Source organism: Hypomesus transpacificus, chromosome 22, assembly GCF_021917145.1.
Source record: "Hypomesus transpacificus isolate Combined female chromosome 22, fHypTra1, whole genome shotgun sequence".
Classification (NCBI taxonomy): Eukaryota; Metazoa; Chordata; class Actinopteri; order Osmeriformes; family Osmeridae; genus Hypomesus; species Hypomesus transpacificus.
The window spans coordinates 13,560,891-13,576,120 of record NC_061081.1 but is presented as its reverse complement, the minus strand read 5'-3'; the positions used below and the strand labels follow the sequence as shown (position 1 = coordinate 13,576,120).

The 15,230-nt window shown below is 49.2% G+C and overlaps 1 protein-coding gene across 1 annotated transcript; it reads left to right on the top strand.

The window, feature by feature from the left end:
* The first annotated feature begins 6,805 nt into the window (after nt 1-6,805).
* On the top strand, nt 6,806-15,001 carry gdnfa (glial cell derived neurotrophic factor a). The gene is made up of 3 exons (XM_047045916.1): nt 6,806-7,695; nt 9,010-9,228; nt 11,198-15,001. The coding sequence occupies exons 2-3, from the start codon at nt 9,036-9,038 to the stop codon at nt 11,752-11,754; spliced, it is 750 nt and encodes a 249-aa protein (XP_046901872.1). The 5' UTR covers nt 6,806-7,695; nt 9,010-9,035; the 3' UTR covers nt 11,755-15,001.
* Nucleotides 15,002-15,230: the final 229 nt, after the last annotated feature.

Genomic DNA, 15,230 nt, shown 5'->3' with positions numbered 1-15,230 from the left:
CTCCCTCCCCCCTCCCCCCCCCACACACACACCCCTGCGTTAACTAGACTCTGGAATGCCTCGTCTGATTCCAGACGATCACAGAGATACATGGAGGGTTTTAGGACCCAGGGCAGACCCAGGTCCAGCCTCTCCCAGGGCCTGACTAAGCTGCCTGACTAAGGAGTCAGGACTCCCACGATGTCAATCACACAAACAACAAACCATGACTCATCTTCAAGAGGACGTTACGGCACTGAACTTTGTACTGTGCGATAAACAAGCTGACCCGATGAACACAACCCACCCACTCAAACAGGCCATAGTGTGTCATCTCAAACCAAACCCAATATAAAGACATCAACCTTTAATGGAAAGCTTAGGACCCGCCCGTTCCCTCTAACCCCTCCTGAGGTGATAACTCACCCTTGAACCAATGAGGAGCCGTCCATGCAGCTGGCCCCAGTCGGCTCCAATCGGGCCAGATCCCCGTCCAAGTGGCTCTGGGTGACTCACGTCTTATCTCCCGGCTGCGATCGCCCAGAGGCCTCCAGGACAGCTGAGGGGCCCGGCTCAGGGGGAGGCCCGCCTGGGGGGCCTGGGGGGGGGCCTGGGGGGCTCTGACCTCCACCAGCTCACTGCTGAGAGGAGAGAAAGACACCAGCAACATCTTCAGCCCCCCCCCCCCCCCGTACCTGTACTGTGTGGAGGAAGCATCACAAGGATGTTTTAGGACATTGTAAAACGTGTGTGTCCTTTTTTCTTTGGCGCATTCCAGTTTGACGTCGGAGAGATTTAACCTGCACTTCCTCTGGTCTATTTATAATGGTGTCATAGTCCTGCCTGCACTTTGATACTCGCACAGACACGCACGACAACACACACACACGCACACACACACACACACACACACACACGGCCACACACACACCCACTCTCCCACACACTCCCCTCTCAAACCCCCCACACACGCCTCAGCTGTCTAAGCGGAGTAGAGATGATCTCGATCCAACATGGGGAAACTCACGATGCAGGGCAGACTGTAAGCTGTACCTAGATGTACAGGACTCTAACCAAGCGTGGTTTTAGTGCTCAAAGTATGACCGGTATCTTGTGCATTTGCCTCCTCATAAATCGTCTGAAAAAAGGAGAGAGATAAGTGGAGATCAAGGCCAGATTGGCCTCAGTCTCAGCACTTGGCTGTGAACCAGGGCTGCTCTGCTCTCCAGCGCTTCCAAACAGGGCCCAGCTGAATGGAATGTCTATGTGGGACAGGCATATCTCAGAGAGAACATTTGACTGCAGATTAAGAGGTTGCAGGTTTTAATCCCCCCCCCCCCTCCCCCTCCTCATACTGCATGTGGATTTGGAATAAAATCCCAAAATGAATACAGTCGAGTTAACACATGTTATTACCTGCAGTGTAGTGTGAGTGATGGGTCCATACCTGTTCTTGGTGCTCTGAGCCCAGCCGGCTACCCCCGACAGCTGGGTACGAGCACGGCATGGACCCTTCCATCCTCGCACCCTCCAGGACGGCAGCCACAGAGGGTAGGAGACATGGACCTAATGCCCTGGCCCGGGGGGTTTGGCGGGCAGGCTTTGGTGATGGAGGAGGGAGGGGGGGGGGGAGGGGGGGGCTTTAGTGAGGCATCTGACTCAGTGGCTCAGCCACAACCACATCAAACACTTGCTGAGTGCAGGGGGTGAGGGGGGGTAGAGTCAGGGGCAGGGGGGTGAGGGAGGTGTGGGGGGTAGGGTCGGGGGGCAAGGGGGGTGTGGGGGGGTAGGGTTGAGGGCAGGGGGGTGAGGGCACGGTGGCTGGGTGTAGATGCGAGGGTTTGGGTGTGAAAGAGTGGAGGGGGGTGGTGGAGGGGTGAGGTGGAGGGGGGTGGTGGAGGGGTGAGGTGGAGGGGTGAGGTGGAGGGGGGTGGTGGAGGGGTGAGGTGGAGGGGTGAGGTGGAGGGGGGTGGTGGAGGGGTGAGGTGGAGGGGGGAGGTGGAGGGGGGTGGTGGAGGGGTGAGGTGGAGGGGTGAGGTGGAGGGGTGAGGTGGAGGGGGGTGGTGGAGGGGTGAGGTGGAGGGGGGAGGTGGAGGGGGGTGGTGGAGGGGTGAGGTGGAGGGGGGAGGTGGAGGGGGGTGGTGGAGGGGTGAGGTGGAGGGGGGTGGTGGAGGGGTGAGGTGGAGGGGGGGTGGTGGAGGGGTGAGGTGGAGGGGGGAGGTGGAGGGGGGTCGTGGAGGGGTGAGGTGGAGGCGGGTGGTGGAGGGGTGAGGTGGAGGGGGGAGGTGGAGAGGGGTGGTGGAGGGGTGAGGTGGAGGGGGGTGGTGGAGGGCTGAGGTGGTGTTCTGGCCGGTCAGTGTGGGCTTGCTCTCCCTCTTGGCACTAACTGGTAGTTTCTCTTCATACCAAAGAGTTCACAAACTGGGAGTCTCAGAAACACCGGTGAGGCATCCAAAACGTGAAGGTGATTTACAGAGTCTAGAACTTTCCCTGCCTTGTGTCTGTGCAATGGACGTCCTCGATGAGGAGAACAGAGCATGCTGACTCTGATATTACATCATTTCCTGTGTCACAGACTGGAAGAATACTTTGAAGGATTTTTTTCGTGTCTTTGGGATTTTTCCCGTGTCTTATTTGAGGGGTTCTTTTATAGGTGCTGATCTGTGGGCATCTGTAAATCTGTCTATTACTTGTCTTAAATAAAATGTTGTTTTATTTTATTTGATCATAGGAGGCCATACCCACTGCTGCGGTCGGTGTACAGCCTGTAGAATCTGTGTGAGTTCCATGTGTTAGCCAGATAATCCTGCTAACATGATGACCTTTCCAGGAAGTGTTCAGATGACCGGGGTGATTACTGGAGCCAGGAGCAGAAATCCCATCACACACACAGAGCTATCTCTGACCAGGCAGCTGAAGGTTTGCCGTGTCAACGTCAAATACAGTAAAATATTTGGACGTTAATAAACTTTGCTTATTGGGTGATTGTTTCTCTTTAGATGTTTTAAATACTATTAAGCTGGTCTGGTCTATTTCATCGAGTTTCATCTAGTAATAATAATAATAATTCATCATTATTGATCTATTTATGTATTTTTTTTGCAATTTCCAATCTAGTCTAATCTAGTCTACTCCAGTCTGGTCCTGTCCGATCTAGTCTAGTGTTACCAGATAACCTGTAGCCAGCAAACCAGTCCAATGACCTGTTGTTACTGACTGACCACACCGCTACTTAGCAACCATCGTCTGCGACAGCTATTCCACTTCCTGGTAACAGACATAAGCCCCCCGCACCCCCAAGGGGCATGTAGCATGTTCTGTACCAGGTCTGAGGGTCTGAGGTCAGATATCCGTCACCGACAACAGATCACAATGTCAGCCAGTCTACACGGACGGTTGCCATTAAATATGGAGGGATTCAAACCCTGTCGCACGGTCGCTGAAAGACGCCTCTTCCATCTCAGTGACTAGCCTCTTCCTCACACCCCATGTGGCGGTGATTCGTTCAGCTTACTCATGTTACTCGTCCAAACAAATTAATATTTCAAACGGGCCGTTGAGAATTCAGCCGGCAGTGGTGAGTGACACCACCAGTCTGTGCTGTGTTCTCTCACAAAGGAGCCTCTCTAAAACCAGACTATTTTAGGCGGCCATCATCTCCTGCTTTCTCGTTAGCGTCACAGGCCGTCCATACAGAGGAAGTCCTTAGTGTCATTCACCCGGCGCGCTCGCCAACCACAATGAAGGCTCTGTATTGGCCGACCGCCCTCTGACATCAGAGACATGTCAGTGACAAACTTCTGAGTAAGCTCTGGTGGAAAGAAACGATACCAGATGCAAGATTTCGATTTAATTCAACTCACTTCATTAATCCCAAAGAAGATTCCTAACCCTAACCCTAACCCCAGGGGAATTTTGAGCCCTGTGAAAAAGAAAAAGTTTATAATTTCTCGAATTTTTTCACTTTTTGTCAGTCAGGTGCCCTTGGGATTGTCCTAACTTTTCCCTCCTATACAGCTAACCCTATCCTCAACATTCCTAACACTATCCTCAACATTCCTAACCCTAACCCTATCTCAGTGCAGGTCTTTATTGAGAACGAGAGATTAAGATCCACGGGTTGCAGTTTGAACAGTTTTGCTCTCAGGATAGCCTGATTATTCAGACCACCACTCACACAGCATGGTGATGGGTGTGGATTGTGCATGAAGTGTTCTACAAATCAGTTTGAGTGGTCCGGAACTGGACCTGAGAAGAATCCATGAGATGCTGTCAGTCCTGTCCTCTAGTTTTCAGGGGAGAGCCCCTCCACTTCCACTACACCTCCTCTTCCCCCCCCTCCCCCCCCCCCCCACCAGCACTCCGCCGAGGAATTCTCAGGTCCTCCCATGCAAAAACAGAGCCAATGCCAGCTCTTCAAATCACCTTTAAGGACGCATCACACAGGCCCCCCTTCAGGAATACTAACGTCTTCATTTTCTATTGTCTTCATCGGCCTTTTCGCAGGTTCGCATGGCGGTAGCCATTTCTGCAGGTGTTCGCGTCGTTGTCAAAAACAACATTCACGTGAACAAGAGCAGGACGTCGTCGTGGAAACCAGTCGGCGATGCCGAGCGCCGTCACGAGTAGTCGGGTAGACACTGGACGACGTGAAGACCCAGAGGAGACAGTGGAAGGAACAAGAAGACCCAGAGGAGACAGTGGAAGGAACAGGAAGACCCAGAAGAGACAGTGGAAGGAACAGGAAGACCCAGAGGACACAATGGAAGTAACAGGAAGACCCAGAGGAGACAGTGGAAGGAACAGGAAGACCCAGAGGAGACAGTGGAAGGAACAGGAAGACCCAGAGGACACAATGGAAGGAACAGGAAGACCCAGAGGACACAATGGAAGGAACAGGAAGACCCAGAGGAGACAGTGGAAGGAACAGGAAGACCCAGAGGAGACAGTGGAAGGAACAGGAAGACCCAGAGGAGACAGTGGAAGGAACAGGAAGAAAGAGATAGTTAAAGTGACTCTTTCCTGCAGGACTTAAACGAGGGAAGCTGGGAGAGGCGCCAGTTATGACTGCAGCGCTTAAATATAACCCCACTCACATAACTCAATACACAGAGCCTGGGGAGGGAGACAACTTCACTATGAATGAGAGCCGCCAAATGTCAACTGATTCACTTACACACACGCTGCGTTCTCAGCTCCACAGTTGAATCACAAAGATTACAGTTTTTTTAAGAGTCTGAGTGTGCTTTGGCAGTATTGACAAAAGCCTGTGTGTAAAAAAAAAAAAGACTTGATCGTTCACATAGATTTCATTTATAACTGCATAAAAGGCGACAGCTTCACTGAATAGAATGTGTTGTGCTATGAGGCCGCTTGGCTTGGTGTTTCGGTCTGCAAGTCAGCTGATCCAGGACCAGATTTAGGCCATGGCTTCTCCGGATCAGGGTGGGACTATGAAGAGGAGATGACCTTTGACCCTCCCCCATCCCCTGAAATACTAGATGGATGGCTTTAAACAATGCACCAGAACCAGGTCAGAGCAAATGCTTAGTTAACATTCATGCATGACCCATTGATATGACGGGCATCTCACAAGCTTCTGTAAGTAGGCCTACATACAAACGCACGCAGCGCTAGTTCTATTGTACAAAAGATCATTTGCAAAAAGAGAAAACAATTCCTAAGCGCGCGTGATTAAGACATAGCAGAGGAATGAGTCAAAGGCAGCTGTGTTTCTCCGACAGGTTCCTGCTTCTCTCGTTCCTCACTGTCAGAGGAACACAATAGAGATGGGTGGCCTGCTAAAAGTACAGTGTGTGTGAACCTGACACGGCCAAGTCAGCTGTAGGCTTCAAGGAGACTGCACTCAGCCCTGAACGGATACGGACAAAACAGAGAAACGGTTAAACCAAGACCGAAAACAAATTACGGAACGCATGTATTGACACGCAGTTTCAGTTTCTTGAGCTAACAAATATCTGGCTTTAATGCCAGAGAGGGATTGAGGCAAGCCAAATCCCAGCCCGAGTCACCGTGTATGGATTTAAAGTCTCAACAGTGGGATTTCCTCTGCTTTAGTCAAAAGCCAGAAACGTTGCTGCTGTAATTTACCTGTCAAACGGCATAAGCGAAATCCCTAAGCATGTAAGGAGTCGTTTTATACAATGGCTGTAGAATACCATCTCGGAGTCTGCCTGGGCAATTATATTTATTAGCATTAAAACTCATAAACAGTCGGCTTTAAAGACATCAGGAATCCAGTTTGCCAGTAGATGAAAGGAGATCTAGAGTGTCAATAACAAGAGCTAATGGTGTACGACTCTCAGATGCCACATCATAGAGGGCTTGTAGTCCCTCTATTGTGGTCCACATACGGTGCCTCAGGCCCCATGATACAAGACACTAGTTATTAAATGACCAGTTGCTTCGGGCTACGCGCGAATTAGATTACTATGAAACGAGCGTAACGATTTGAATTGAGTCTACGCTGAACAACATCTCATTACCGTTTTCACCCTTTCCACTAATGCCCACCGCACGTATTTACAAGTGTGTGCTAGTAAATACGCGTGGTGGACAGCATCCTAATTTGAGCTGCATGTAAGCAACCGACAGAACCCGACACCCGCGCGCACGGGGGTCGGGGGCTGAGGGGGATAGTATAGCCTACTAGAAACATGCTTCGCGACAGAACATCTCCAAATCGCCTTCCGCGTTACTGAAATCTAACCCGTGGACATCAGAGGAATTACATAATCCTCGAGACATCCCAAGACTGCGAGGCTGCAAATGGAGCGCCAGGGGTGGTTTGGAGATGTGTGGACTGGCTCGTGTTACTACTTGGTGTTTGGTCTTGCAGAGGTCGAGAAAAGAAGGGCGGACACATCGAAACGTCAGCGCGCTCTGAGCTATAAATCCCTGCAAACCGCCCTCTGCGCCCGTGTACACCCAGACAGCTGCACATCTGTGCCGTCAGTCCGCTCTGCTGAGCCCGCATGTGGACAGTTATCACTCTACTCTCGGGCACACCACTTGGATATAAGAAAAATGGAGAATAGAAATTGTCCGTATTTTTGGATACGATGTCAACGTCATAGACCTACTAAGGTTTGGAGATCATGAAAACATTAAGTGTGCCACGAGCGCGTATTTTGCTCTGAAGGATACAACAACAGAAGCTGTTGATTGTCTTTTCTCTCATTTTGGGTTGATAACACATTAGACTGCTCTTCGTAGAGGTGTCATTCCGTGTCCCCTCTGCGCCTAAGCGACCCGCTCGTGCGCCTGGAACGCTTATGTCTTCATCTGAACCCTTGCAGTTGGAGATGGTGGCTCTCTCTAGGATTCCCAAAGTGGAAACGTAGCATCTTATTCCTTTTCGACTGAGTGCCCAGGGAGAGCGCGGCAGCACTTTTGGCTATTCCCTTCAGCGCGTACCTGTGGAGAGACGCGTGGTTGGGCGCACTGTGCGGAGTCCAACTGAAGCATTCTTCAAGCGTCAATTCTCACTGAGCGTCATTCTTACTTTTCCTCGGACGTTGTTCATGAATTTATTTTTGGATGAACATTTCGCATCCTGGTTGTTTACGTGGAGATAGACAGTACGTACAACCTTTGGATACAACTGTTTCTAAATAACATTGGAACATTAATGCATCGCCGTGTGTGGATTTTGAAAGTGATATCTATTACGGGTCTACATGGGCCAGATTTAAGGTAAATACACAATTTTAAGAGTTATTTGTGCTTAGTGGCTGTGGAGTTAGGCTTATATCTACGCGTTTCATATACAACCAGGCTGTTGTGCAGTTGTTATTTCTCTTGGTTGACGAATGTAGGTCATCAAACTATTGGTTTTAATACGCATTAGACGTTTTCATTTTGGTTTCAACAAATAGTAAACAAGTTCCCCAATGCAAAGACAATAAATAATAAATACAATCTCTGCCTCCTGCTCATCATCAATAATTCATTGTAAACTGTATTTCCTTAATCTATTCATAATGTTCAACATTTGTGAATGTGACTGATGGGCCTACATTGCGACAGTTAATCTGCAGTCAGTGCCACTAAAATCACGTAAACATGAGGAATCACAATCTGGCAAATAAGAGCCATGTCCAAGTCATTCCAAAATAAAATAAAACAGTTAGGGTGTGATTGATCTGCACCCGTCTCGTTCTCTCTGCCTATCACTGGATTGGTTTGCGGGTGGAGATGCTGTATGAAACGTGATTTGACTTTATTCCTGGTTGGAGTGCCACCGATGTTCATCAAAACGAAAAAATAAAAGAGCGAAAGTAGGCTTACCCACATTTGGGATATCGTACTTAATGGCCAACGCTCTATAATCCAATCCACAACCGCACATTTGCGCTTGCTGTGCCTGAAGTTGCTGCCACCAAACGCAGTAACACACTCTCGTAAATGATCACAGAAATAGGTCTATAACTAGTTATTGTTATAATCGTAACGTCACACGCTGATGGAATGGTGAAACATCACACACGAATCAATAAAGTGGACACATGTTATTTAAACGTTGGAGAAAACGATTAACCTAATCTGGAAGGAAGAAGGCATTATTTTGTTCATCCCAGTAATGTTTGCATAACGTGTAGGCCTACATTACTGACAAAGGTTTTTATATCTATAAGTTGTTTCATTTAGAGCGGGGCAATAGGTCTACCGATAACTAAACAGCAAAACAAAACAAACAATACGGTATGGATCTTTGACTGTCTGTTCGAGCCTTCGCTGACTTCACGGTGCTTCTAAAGGCGCCAAAATTCGTCATGACCTTTTGTAAATATCGCCAAATGCGTCATCCTTTATCGTAACAATGTTCTCTTAGATACAGTCCTGTTTTCCTTAATATTGTTTTGGACCATTTGTAATATTATTTATTTTACATTGTCCAGTTTCAACATATTTCAGAAGATGACAAAAGCTCTTTCTAAAAAATGTTTTACCAACAGGACAACACTTTCAATGAAAGACTTAACTCATACTGTGTTCTGTCTTGTGTAGATTCCTCCATAGGAACTGAGTCTAAGATGAAGTTATGGGATGTTATGGCCACGTGTTTGTTGCTCCTGAGCTCTGTCTCCACGCGCCCCCTGTACCAGAACCTTCCCTCCGCCCAGAGAGCTCACCCCAGGGACCACTACATTGAATCTCTGTCCATGTCGGTGGAGGAACCAGAGATGGAGTCCCTCAGTCTGCAGGAGATCTCAATGGAGGAGCAATGTAAGTATCATCGACCTGGGCTGCGTTTTCCAATATCGATGGATCGTAGCAACTATAGAGCAAAAAAACGAAACCATCAATATTTCTTACGTGCGTTTCCCAAACATGCTCGTAAGGTGTAGGCTAATCTATGCGCTTTCAAGAGTTACGAATTTTAAAGAGACACTTTAGCTAGTGTCAGCCAGACGATGTCTTTGGGAACAGCCCATAAAAACTAAGATTCGTCCTACGATGGATTCTACGATCAACTTAGGCTTACTACGCTTTGGGGAAACGCAGCCCTGGCTGACGTGAGGGAGGGAAGGGGTGACAGCTGTTCAGGGTCAAACACCTCCAGGCGGTTCCAAGGAGTGACGTCGGACTCCTGTCTCGTGCGAGGTCAACAAGGTCTTCATCTTCCTCCGAGCCATTCACAGGTCTGGTAGTGGAGGGCTGTTGGGGGGAGGGGAGGGGGGGTGGGACCAGACATGTTGAACCCCCTTAAAAGGTGGGGGCAGCCTGCCGTGAGGAACACCATAGTGGTGTGTCAAAACATGGAGCGGGGGACAAGAGTAGCTTCCGCTCTCGCCCCGGTCACAGGGCCCGGCGTCTCTACATTCCTGCTGCTGCCTGTTTACCTTCACCTCTGGCTCTCCCGCCGACCGCTGAGCCCGTGCCCCTCTCCTGGAGATCCAGCGGGGCAGGAAAACATGGCGTGTTCGCCCGGCTAACGCGGTTAGAGCAACCTGAACCAGATGCGGATCAGAAGTGGGAGGGAGGCTTGGGGGGGGGGGTGCAGGGAGGAAGCCCTCCAAGTGTTTATGTTCATCGCTGAGTCCGCGAGGGCGAGGAATTACTGTTGTTTAGAAGAACTTGACACTGGCTTGTCTTCACACAGTAGTAAACCGAGCTGAGAGCTGCATAAGGAATGGAAATATTTAGAAACACTTTTTTTTCCCCTCACCTCATTTTGGTTTGGCGCCGACGTGACATCACCTTTACGTGTATGTCGGCCCCCTTTTCTGTCTATCAGCATGTCTGTCTGGATGTTTGTCTGTCAATCTGCATGTGTCTATCTGCATGTTTATCTGTCTGTCTGTCTTTCTACATGCATGTCTGTCTGCATGTTTGTGTGTGTTGATGTCAATGGTTGGAATAGAGGCTATTTATGCACAGCTTACATGCACTAGGTGTCCACATTGGTCCTTGGCTGACTCATGCTGTAGGTGACAGGCTTGCTTTCAGTCCAATCAGGCGTGGCGCCTGCCAGATCATGTGACTCGTGACCTAGTAGTGAGACAAACAAGACATGTCTAGCCTTCTCTCAGCGGTTCCTCTAAACCTTCTCCTATTTAGCGAACACACACACACACACACTAAATCCCTCAGGGAAACACACTCACTCAATCACTCACACATACTGTGCACACACACATTCGATCACTCACACATACAAACACACATTCACACACAAATATGCACCTGACATTTCAGCTGGCGAGCATGATTATTGTCACACAAATTGACCCGTTTAACATGATTGGTTTTGTGTGATGTGCGGGTTGACATGTCAGATGTTTATGTAATGTGGAGAGGGAAAAGACGAGAGATGACTCTCAAATGGAGCCAGTATGTTTAACATGAAGATCAAAGGCCTTTTCCTCCTCTCTCTTTTCTTCCCCTCAGTTACAGGCTGAGAGCAGGGTGCATGTTTTGAGTTTGGGCTACAATAAGTGTTCTAATAAAGGAAATCTGCTTCGACTCAACGTCACAACCCGTGTGATTTCCTGCGAGTCACTTTGAAGCCCAAACTCGCGTAAAACGGAAAGAAAAGAAGGGGCCAGGGAATAAACCGATTAACGAAAAACATTCAAACAAACCGACATCGTCCTCCGACATTTGCTATTGCTACAGCCTAATGTCTGATAAGTGTTTGTAATCACGTGCGTTGTGGCTTTCTTCCTCACTGACTGTATTCCGTCTCTTCCAGATGACATCACAGGACCATACCCGGAGCAGTTTGATGACGTAATGGATTTTATCGAGGCTACCATCGGCCGGCTACGACGGTCCTCCGAGCCCGACGGTGGCGCTAGAGGCAGAGGAGGGCAGACGAAGCAGAGAGGGGCGACAAACACGGACTTGGACGGGGGAGGAGGAAGAGGGCGCCGGGAGAGGAAGAAGGGGCGGGGACGCAAGGGGAAAGGGCGTGCTGAGAAGGAGAGGGAGAAGGAGAGGGAGCGGGCGGTTCAGAGCAGGGGCTGCCTGCTGAAGGAGGTCCACCTGAACGTGACAGACCTGGGGCTGGGCTACCAGACCAGGGAGGAGCTGATCTTCAGGTACTGCAGCGGGCCTTGCTCCGACGCCGAGACCAACTACGACAAGATCCTCAACAACCTCACCCACAACAGGAAGCTGGACAGGGACACGCCAGCCCGCACCTGCTGCCGGCCAATCGCCTTCGACGATGACCTCTCCTTCCTGGATGACAACGTGGTGTACCACACCCTGAAGAAGCATTCCGCCAGGAGGTGTGGCTGTGTCTGAGAGCAGATGATTGGCTGGTGCGAGCGTCGTGCGTCGGGTGGCAGTGGCCCCCCGTGTCTGGAGACAGACACGGGTGGAACCAGGGCGACCCTGGACTCCATTCTCCCACCTCCAGAACAGGGGCTGCTGCCGAACACAGTCCCCCAGCAAAGGCCCTAGTGGTGGGGCCAACTCAGAGCCCCGGAAGGCCCCGGTGCTGGTGGACGGGGGCCTCTCTGCTATGGAAGGGCTGGCTTTGACTGACATTCATCACAGAGGATGAAACAGTTACAGATCTATCAAAGGGGAAATGATGTATTCTCACACAAGTCATCATTTACTTCCCTGAAAATCCAGACCAAAACGGGACCGGTCCATCAAACAAGTGATTCTGACACACAGAATCTTGAGTGTGTGTGTTTGGGTCACATGGACACTCGCGTTTAAGCTTTCAGTGAGCGTGCGGCTACACCCACAACCACGTCTCCTCCTGAGCTCCCGAGAGACCAGACTGAACCGAGAGACACCGTCTCCTTGAAGATGGTCTGCTTCACCCTGAAACTCATATCAGGGTGTTTTGTTTTCTTCCCCGGGAACATCGGCTTTCCCGCCGGGAGTGTTCCCAGCTGCGGAACCGGAGTGCTCCGGTTCCAGGACAGGAACCCGAGCGTAACGTTTACATTCAGAACCAAGGAGGACGAAACGAGCACAGAGAACTCTCCACCTGTGGACTCGTCCTGTTAGAGAGACACTCCCCAGTGCATCGCATTACAATGTACAATCCCAACCATTTACAAATATATATATATAAATGAGAAATGTATTTATTAAGATTGAATTAACTTATTGTTATTTATTGCAGTCCATTTTTAACCAAGACATGTTTTTGTTCTTCTAATTTATTGAAGCTATGTTTTGTCCTGAACCGTGCCAAAACAGAGCATGCGTTTTAAAGGGATGTCAGTTTGTGGTGAAACAACCGGAATGAAGGTGCCAGGCATAACTAATCAATCTGAATCAAAGTGCAGCCATAAATAATCAAATTCATCCCTTCGTGTCCGACGCTGTCGCGTCATCCTCTCTGAGGTCCGAGTCCACGGCTCATTTCAAAACACAGGATTTAGAAGGAAGGTTCAGGGAGGGCAGAGAGAGACAGGGAGAAAGAAAGAGAGAGAGAGAGAGAGAAAGAGAGAGAGGGGGACAGAGAGACAGAGGAGTGGACCAACATAACCTTTTAAACTAGAAAAATCTTATCTTTGCTTTAAATCATCGTGAAGGATGTCAGGTTGGAGTGTCTTTGACGGAGCACCTCGTTGTAACTAATAGAAACCAGAAAGGAGGAGGCTCTGTTTTGGGGGCTGGGGGGGTTGGGGGGGGGGGGGAGAAGCTATCATCTCCTGCTGCTTCTGCCTAGTCTGGGTAAACAGTGTTCTGGCCACAGTCTGGCGTGCCATTCTATGTTTACAACAAAGCAAATGCATCCTGTCTTCTGTTTATTGTCAAGGCATGATGGAATCAATATTCCAGATTGCTACGTGGGTATTTGTCTGACAACTCTGTGTCAGAATCGATAGGAAACATCTGCTTTCCAAGCTGCTGAACCAAGAAACCTCCGTGGGCTCAGCCTCAGAGCCTCGTCTCAAGTCAATTCAGCTGTTCTCAAAAAAGTTACGTTATAAATATATATTTTTCCACTTAAGTTCCTACATGAAGAGACCAGGTATGAAAGGAAATTGGTCACCTCGCGACCTGTGTCAACCTTGAAAGGTGCCCCAACTGTACGTGGTGGACTCATTGTCGTCTGACAAGCACAGCACAGGACTCTGTGGCATGCCTGGCCTCCATAGCGTGGCAGCTCAACCCCTTTGGCTCCACACCAGCTCTGAGCCTTGACTTTGTAGTGGTTCCTGTCCCAGCGGGCCCCCACGGGCCCCCAGCGTTACTGAGATGGCCCCCCAGTCTCCAGCCTGACAGACAGGTCTGTCTCCCTGATCTGGGGGTTGAAAGCGATCCCATAACGGCAGGCTTAACCAGCTAGTCCTTGTGGATGAGGCACCCCAGCGCTTAAGACCATTTAAGGAAGATCTGGCTCTGGCTCTTTTTAGCCAAGCTGAGGTAAATGTCTTAAGAACCAGACAAAGCAGAGCTGACAGACGTTGTTTGTGACAATACTGAGAGAAGGGCTCGAGGAGGGGTAACAGCGTTCTGAGCTAAGAGGAAAGCAACGTGGCCTGAACACGAATGTGAATGTTTTTCTGAAGGTTGTTACGACATCCGTTGTTTGTAGGGCAGCTCTAAAGTGAAAACTTAGAGCTCTGAGGTAGGCCTTGATTGTTAGCGTGGATTGCGGACTAGAATATAGTGCTCTTCCAGCAGCAAGCAAGTCATTTTACTTGGTAATCCACCTCACACACAACAAATCCTACAAGATGAATTTAGGCCAATCACAGCAGGGCCCCACCTGCTCCTTATCACAGCATACTTTATCAATTGGAACTTCTTTCTTCAGCTATGATTTGTGTGCTGGTCCCTATCAGATGAGAAAGTGCAGACAGATTTCCCAGCATCCCCCTGACACCCATGTGACCACTAGCCCTCTCTATCTTCATCAAGTTATTTATATATATATATATTTTTTTCTACCTTTATTAAACCAGGCCAGTCCATTTAAGAACATATTCTCATTTACAGTACAGTATTGGCCTGGCAAGAGACTAAATACTTCTCGTAGGGACAGGAATTCTGAAAAAAACGAAATAAAACCAACTATGTAAATGGAGGTACAGAGCGACAGGGCTGTTTACTCAGCGAAGCGTAGCCGTCCTGCCACGCGCTCGTTCCTCAGCCTGTGTCGGTGAGCTCACCGTGCGTAGACAGAGGGTCAGGGTAGCGTCTTCGTTTATCAATCGCCGAGAGAGAGAAAACAAGCGGAGGGTGCCGCGTACCACAGTCTGTCTCTGCCCCCTGTAACAACGTTGCTCTTGGGAACAAGCTGCTTTATCGCCAGCCCGCGTTGTGTCACCGCCTCCGTGAAATAACTGTCATGTCGTCTCACTTGTTTTGTGTTACTGAACCAAAAGCTCTCGACAAACTTTATTTTTGTACAATTATTCATTTTATAAACTTTTTACAGAATTAAACTTGTTTCTATTAAACACGTGTGGCTGTGCCGTGATCTCAACCTTGTCAGACAACAAAACAGGTGATGGAATTTCAGGGGTGTGTGCAGGTGTGTGTTAGCGGTTGTAGGGGTGTGTAGGTGTTACATAGGTGTGTGTGGGCGTGCAGGTGTGTGTTAAGGGTTGTACGTGTGTGTGTAAGCTGTGTGCGTATGTATTCATCAGTGTGTAGATGTGCGTAGGTGTGTATGTGTTGGTGTGCTTAATGTAGGTGAGTGCAGCTGTGCATATGTGTCTGCTTTTGTGTAAGTAACTGTGTGTAGGTGTGTGTTAGGTGTAAGTGTGCGTACGTATGCATTGGGTTTGTGTAGGGCTGGT

Excerpts from the sequence above, each read along its gene's own strand:
- gdnfa (XM_047045916.1), top strand. The coding sequence starts at position 9,036 with ATGAAGTTATGGGATGTTATGGCCACGTGTTTGTTGCTCCTGAGCTCT. Across the intron at positions 9,229-11,197 it reads GATCTCAATGGAGGAGCAAT|ATGACATCACAGGACCATAC; the intron begins GTAAGTATCATC and ends CGTCTCTTCCAG.